Source organism: Euprymna scolopes, chromosome 46, assembly GCF_053919585.1.
Source record: "Euprymna scolopes isolate OS-2025 chromosome 46, ASM5391958v1, whole genome shotgun sequence".
NCBI classification, from domain to species: Eukaryota; Metazoa; Mollusca; class Cephalopoda; order Sepiida; family Sepiolidae; genus Euprymna; species Euprymna scolopes.
The window spans coordinates 71,659,182-71,666,991 of NC_136527.1; the positions used below are offsets into that span (position 1 = coordinate 71,659,182).

A 7,810-nucleotide genomic window follows, 5' to 3' on the forward strand; every position below is an offset into this window, starting at 1 on the left:
TTATATGTATCTTATTATCTATCTTCTAATTCATATCGTTTGCTCTTTAGTCAGTGTCTATTTGTATGTTCGTTATATGATCTCCTCTCTAATTTTGCGTCATGTATCATGTGGATGTTTAGTCATCTATATACCTCATAGTCTATGCGTAAGTGTGTGTGGTCGTTTTTTTGTTTTTTTTTAGGGTTATATATACTTTTCATTTATATAATTTTTTTTTATGTTGTATCTTGTTGTTGCTATGGGTTCCCTTATTATTCATTAGATTATATATACTTCAATTTATATATATATATATGTATTTTTTTATTCATATTTTATAATTTGTATATTGTCGTTGCTCTGGTTCACTTGTTATTAGGGAGTCAAAGGATAAAGGGAGAGCTCAGTTCTGGCCTGTTATTCAAGGAAGGTTTGTGTTTCGAAATAAGGAGTGCTTCAGCAGTTCTAAGGTTTCCAAGGTTTCTGACTGAGGCAAGCATACAAACGCGAATGTTATGTTTTGTGCTGTTGCATGAAATATGTTTGTGGAATGAGGAGATTCTCGTGTTTATATGTTCTTTAATGCATTGGAGCAGTGGTCTAGTGGTACTCCCTATGTAGGATTTGTTGCATTTAGTGCATTGCAGATCATAGACCACATGGATGCACAAACATAGGCCTGTATCCTTGATGGGGCAGTTAGATAGGGAGCAAGCGTCGGGTGTATGTGGTGGGTGTTTCCGGGTTAGGGTTAGGTTGCTGTCTTAAGGTGGTGCCGGTGTGGATAAGTTGTATGTCTAGCATCTCGTGGTGTATGGCAGCATTGTTAAATGTGTTAAAGAAAAAAATATATATTCATAACAAACTAGTATAAAACATATATATATGTATATATATATATATCTATAATAATATAATAAAAAGAGATAAAATAAGGTCTAACACAGTTATCTATCCCCCCTCACAATATAGGTCACGTGAATTTTCACTGCGATACTATTATTGTAAAGAATGAAAACCCTTGTCCGCATAATAACAATAATAATACAAAAATAATAATAAATTATACAATATTATATAATATATATATATATATATCTGCGATCCTGACATCTTTCTGCAGTCCTGTCTTCTCTTCCGCCATCTTGAATATACTTTTATTTTCTATTTTGGAAAGGGGAGGTCCCTCTCTCCCAAAATTAATCAAAGTTCCATACCACCAACGGACTTTATATACACCGGACATACCAGCAACTTGGTTATAAAATAATTATACATTGAGGTGAGGAATGACAGACGAATAAACAGTTAAACATTTCTCTACTCAAACATACCCGTCTACTTGTTGTTTGTTTTTCTTTTCTTTACTCTCATGATTCCAGTCTTTCTTCGCATTGTTTTTTGCTTTTAAAACTTCCATATATTCCTTTATCAACAATGCTTCAAGCAAACTACTACCTACTCTTATATATATATATATTTCTCTCTACTTTTCTCTTTTTTCTTTCTTTCTCTGAATATCTATTTTAAACGTGTTATCCGCTCTTATTTAGATTTTAAGTTTTAAAGTAACTAATCTATTAGTGTCAGCTTAAACTCTTTTACACAAATATAACACAATAAAATCACAGCTAACTACAACTCTCTAAACTACAACAAAAATTAGGAAAACACAATTTTTCTAATAAACTTATAAACTCAATTGTATTTCTCACAGACTTGAAATTGCAAATAAGAGTATTTACCTGACAAAAAGCAAAATCCCACCTCCTAAGTGTTCAGGTCCTAAATGCCAGAAAGCCTTCTACTCTTAATAGTTTGTTCCCTCATGTCACATCTGGCTTTGGTGGGAAAGCAAATAAATACTAATAGTTTCTCCCCTTAAAATGCTAAACTTTGGAAGTCCCTCTCTTTTTCGTGCTTCCCTGACTGTACTAGCATGCACATGTTTAAATTGAATGTAAACAGAAATCTTGCTGCTCAACTTATGAAAACACAAACTAAAAAAAAAAAATAATAATTTTTATTACACACATTGCATACAAAAATATGTTTTCTATTTTCTTTCTCTTAAGTGAAACTGAAATGCAACTTGCAAGGTTTTTACTTCTATCTTAAGCAAAAAGATTTTTTTTTCAATAGCAAAATTAAAACGCAACTCATGCAGTGGCAATTGTCATTTTGCTCAAAATCATCCTGTATTTTTTTTATTAAAAGTATGTAAATATTAAAATGAATGGATTTTGTTTGTTTTTGAAGTTAAACATGAAAAACATTTTAGTTTTCAAACTCCACTGCATAGTAAATTCCAGCAGGAATGCTTTTCATGAGGGATTATCATATAAGTAAAACTGGTTATATGTTTACCGTAATGGTAAATTAGGAATGAAATATAAACGTTTGTCTTAAATAAGATTCACACTAGGTGTCATACCGACGCTGACAAAAGAATTCAATCAATGCATAAAGATGTTTTTTTTACTTTTAACACACACAGACAAGAGAGACCGTCTGTCTTTTAACTCCTCTCCTAACTGCATTCTCAGTAATTACGGCCATCCATAGTTGTTGTCGTCCTACCACGTTTTGGCCAAGTAAGCCTCTGGCTGGTTTTGGGTAGGATTGAAACCGCTATCTTCATACAATTCTCACCTGGAACCATAGAGATTCAATGTCTCTATCCACTGCACCACGGGCCCCGAAGGGCGATCAAGGTTGGACTTTTTGGTCTTATAAATCTATGTTTATTCATTATCTGATCTTCGATGGTTGGGTCCATACCGAATGGTATATATATTATTTTAGTAAGAATTCATTTATTGAGATGAGTTTTATTTATTAATTTATTTTTATTGTGGACCATCATCCTCATCTTTCTTAGTTGTTGTTTCACAACGTTTTGACCAACTATTCCTCTGTTGGTAACCGTGACAGGATAGGAATTCTGAATCTCTTAACTGCATCCTCATCAATTATATAGTTGGCTGAAACATCACGAAACAACAACTAATAAGATAAATAAATGAATAAATAAAGATTGGAATGTTTATTGAGATGATTATTATCTATTAATTTATTTTTATTGCGGACCATCATCTTCATCTTTTCTTAGTTGTTGTTTCATGACGTTTCGGCCAACTATTTGTCAGGTGGTAACAGAACGGGATAGGAACTCCGAATCTCCCAACTGCATTCTCAACAATTACTGCCATCCATAGTTGTTGTCGTCTCATCACGTTTTGGCCAACAACAACTAAGAAAAGATGAGGATAATAGTCCGCAATAAAATGAATAAATATTACTCATCTCAATGATGAATTCCAACTAAATAATATGTCTGTCTTTTATTTACATCTGGACATAAAGAGAAGCAGAACTCACTTGTTTACATACAGATCAAAGATAGGTTACTCAAAAAAAAAAAAGCCTACATGATTGAAAAGTAACACATCATCACAAACCTATACATGAACAATGGGAAGCAACTCCTCACACGGTCCGCGGGAGACAACTGTTACAGTTTTTACTATTAAAATCTGATTCACACTGATAGTTTCCGTGATGTGCCCTAGTGTGGCTGGTTTGCATGCAGATAACAGCATGTGTAACACTATCAATAAAATTGTACTTTGTTTTTTTGTAAAGTAAAAAATCAAAAAACGTTTCAGTTCTCAGAGGAGATCTTATTTAGGCCTCAAATACTATGTAAATCAGAAATATTAGTCTAGGTTTTCTTGTAGAAAAAAGTGTTACCATGCCAGGCCATTCTAAAAAAAAAAATTATATAGAAAGATCTTAGACACTTGACGATCGTATCTCATCGGCATTCAAGTTTTATTTTATTTTACTTCAGTTATATTTTAAGAGATTGAAATAGTAGAGTTTGGAAATCCATTCCTGTTTCCTACTTCCCTGACTCTACTGACATGCAAAAAATTAAATGTAATGTGAACAGAAATTATGCTTAACTTATGTAAACACAGGTTTTCTAATAAAAATGATTCCAACTTACAAGAACATTATGAAATATTACACTTCTTTCATGCAAAAATAGGTGTTCTGTATTATATCACTTTTATCTTAAGGAAGAAAATAAAAAAAGGTTCAGCTACAGGCAATCATCTTTAATATAAATCTCACCTGTCTGTTTAAATGTATGTAAGCCTAGTACCATTTTTTTTTTTTTTTGGCTCAACACACACCTCTAAACACCTGGACACCCAGCTTAGTTAAGAATAAAAACTAACTGTCCACTAATCTATAAAATTCACAAAACTTGCTGCATATTATCCATTTTTTTATTACTGCTACATTGCATATTTAATTTTCTTACGGATGATCCAACAAGAATATTTATACACTACATTGTGTGGAATTACTTGTTTATTTTATGTCCGTTAGTTTTAAAAGATCGAGGACCTCCCTTCTGGAGCTAACACTTGATTCCATTAAATTTATATCTGAGGGCTCTACAGAGAGACCTTAAACACTCTAGGATAGCGTCTAGTAGACATTCAAGTTTTCTTTTTGTTTTATTTTACTTCAGTAGAAGTTCTCAGAAATCAAGTGGTCCACTACTTTGGGCTAACACTTGAACTCTATATGAGATACATAGATATTCGAATTTGCCATTTAAGTTCTTTATCTCTCAAACACTGAGTTAGTAAAGAAATTGAGAACATAATTTTCCTCTCCCCAATTAACCATTTTCATACGTTGTAGTATATCTTTCGTTTTGGTCTCTTGGTCTTACTGGATTCCAGGTCAAGAATTTATCTACTCTGGTGGAGTATCCAGATTTATGTTATTGCTTGAGGTAATATCACTTGGAGAAGGTGCACCATTTTAACCAACCAAGTTAATATAAGTTAGCCATAGTGAGGAGATCTTATGTGTGTAGCAAATGCTAAGTGATTTTGAATATTTGGTCAAGGTTTACTTCTATGGAAAAAGTATCCTCATTCCAGGTTGTTCTGGCAAACTTCTGTACAGAGAGACCTTAGACACTCGTGGATAGTGTTCCCTTTTTTTTTATTTTACTTTTGTTAGTTTGAAGAGATCAAGGGGCTCTTTCCTGGGGCTAACACTTGATTCTATTATAGTTTGAATTTATGTCCGGGGGGCTCTTTTAAGAATAGACACTATTCCCTTTATGGCTACTATCTGTATTTCCTTATAGCTTGGTTTTCCAGGGATTGCTTGTAAGTATTTATGAAGGTTCTTTTTCATTAGGCCAGTTGCTCCTGTCACAACTGGTATAATGTTTATTTCTTTCAGAGACCATGTTTTTAGATCATTTTTAGGTCCTGATATTTTGTTATCTTTTCCCGTTCTGCTCTAGTGAAAATGCTGAACCACATACTTCGCAAGAATAAGGTTTTCTTCTTTTTTTATTTCAGTAAGTTTTAAGAAATCAAGGGAGCTAACTCCTCCTGGAGCTAACACTTGATTTCATCAATGTTGTCCCCTTTATGGCTGCTATTTGTATTTTGTTACAACTCGATTTTCCAGACAGCTTGGTCTACCAGGGATTGCTTCTAAGTATTTCTGAAGGTTCTTTTTTTTTAGGCCAGTTGCTCGTATCACAACTGGTATAATGATTATTTCTTTCAGAGACCATGTCGTTTCTACATTATCCTTTAAATCTTGATATTTTGTTATCTTTTTCCTTTCATCTCTAAGTCATAATCATTTGGGACAGTAACATCGATAATGAGTACAGTTCTTTCAGGCTTCCCCTTTTTTATTTATTTTATTTTTGTTAGTTTGAAGAGATCAAGGAGCTCCCTCCTGAGGCTAACATTTGATTCTGTTGTGATTTAAATTTATATCCGAGGGCTCTTTTAAGAATAGACACTGTTCCCTTTATGGCTACTATCTGTATTTCCTTACAGCTTGGTTTTCCAGAGATTGCTTCTAAGTATTTCTTGTATTTGTTGTATAAAATAGACCGCTCGGCAAATCGAAGATATATATATATATATATATATATACCAAGAGTTTGTGTGTGGCTATGTATTCTTACAAACCATAAACTATTCTTTGTAGACACCAAATCTGGATGCTCATTAAAAATCGATGTCAGAGGAAAGGCGAGATGTGGCAGCTGGAGAGTTTTAAGCTGGTGTCAAGACAGGGAGAAAGAAAAAAACAGTAATAAACAACTTATGCTAAAAAAAAATGCCAACCCAGATTTTTATTTCTTTCTTTCCAGTCATGAATTGCTACAATAAAGTGTAACGCCATGTAACATTCATATGTACATGTGTTAAAGTTGTCGTCTGGCCGTAGTTATGATGGGTTGTTTCTTTGTTGAACCCAGTTCTATTGATATCTGGTATAATATTGATTTCTTTAAGGAACCACATCATTTTTTAAATCATTTCTTTAGTTCCTGCCATTTTGTTATTTTTTCCTGCTCAGCTCTATTTAGGCCATAGTAATTTGAGACAGTGACATTAATAATGAGTGCAGTTCTTTTGGGCTTGTTCCATATTACAATATTTGGCGTGATGGCTTTGTCTTTTAGATATCTGTCCGCCTGTATGTCTTTGTAATAGAACATGGCCACTTTTCCATATAAGATTGGGCATGCAGACATTAGGTGGCTTGGGCTCTCAATTGCTGAGTGGCAAATAAGATTGTCGTAAAACACTGTCACTTTTCCGTTTGATGTTATCGTAATATAAACATAAATAATAAATAACAAAAAGAGATAGTAGCAACAAGTTTTTTAAAAATGGCGCCAAAAAATACGATAAGTTACAAAGAGATATTTTCAATTGTTTTCAAAAGAATGTTTGTTTTCCGTTGTTATTTTTTTTTCCGTCCCGTCTTTTTTTTTTTTTTAAGTGTTATATTAGTATGTGGGTGTGTGTTGGTGCTTGAATTATAGCAGAGAAGTTACACGGAGTGTTAAAAGAAAAAAAAGTGAATCCAAATACCTGATAAATATTTGTATTCTGTGAAAAATGTGTGTTTTTTTTCTTTTCTTTTTTTCGGATTCCAGACGAGATATTTTAAATTGTTTTCAAAAGTTTTTTTTTTTTCCGTTACGTCTTCTTTTTAAAGTAATTTTTCTTTTTAGCATCGTCATCGCTGCAACCATGGGTGTAGATGTGTTAATGCTTGAATTATAGCAGAGACGTTTATATGAACAAATGATTTATATAAAGATTCATTACCAATAGGTATGTGCAAGTCGTCCTTTATTAAGCAATAAATATTCGAATGTTCCATTAAAGTTCTTTATCTCTCAAACAGTTAGTAAAGTAATTTAGAACATAATTTTCCTCTCCCCAATTAACCATTTTCATATGTTATAGTTTATCTTTAGTTTTGGTCTCTTGGTCGTACTGGATTCCAGGACAAGAATTTATCTAGTCTGGTGGGGTATCCAGCTTCGTGCTATTACTTAAGGTAACATCACTTGGGGAAGGTGCACCATTCTTCGAAAGAGCAAATGTGGGTTAGCCATAGTGAGGAGATCTTATTTGGGCAGCGGATACTATGTGATTTTGAATATTTGGTCAGGGTTTACTTCTATGGAAAATTGCTAGGTTGTTCTGACAAACCCCTGTACAGAGAGATCTTAGACACTCGAGAACAGTGTCTAGTAGGTATTCAAGTTTAGTTTTAGTTTCCTTTAGTGTGTATAATCTTGTGCCTTTTCAAGTTTGATTTATGAGTAAATGAAGATCCACATATTTCACAAGAATATGGTTTCTCACCAGTGTGTACAGGCATGTGACTTTTTATGTGAGCATACTGAGAAAATGAAGTGCCACATATTTCACATGAATATGGTTTTTCCCCAGTGTGTGTTCGC

At 33.3% G+C, this 7,810-nt stretch overlaps 1 protein-coding gene across 2 annotated transcripts in view; it reads right to left on the reverse strand.

Moving 5' to 3' along the window:
* Positions 1-7,318: 7,318 nt before the first annotated feature.
* LOC145271237 (uncharacterized) overlaps positions 7,319-7,810 on the reverse strand; it is a 10,381-nt gene continuing 9,889 nt past the window's right edge. For both annotated transcript variants that reach the window (XR_013865767.1, XM_080126792.1), the window contains exon 2: positions 7,319-7,810. This exon is cut by the window's right edge. Coding sequence is in view for 1 of the 2 variants with exons in the window: in XM_080126792.1 (XP_079982918.1) it covers positions 7,618-7,810 (193 nt within the window). In the remaining variant the exon portion in view is untranslated.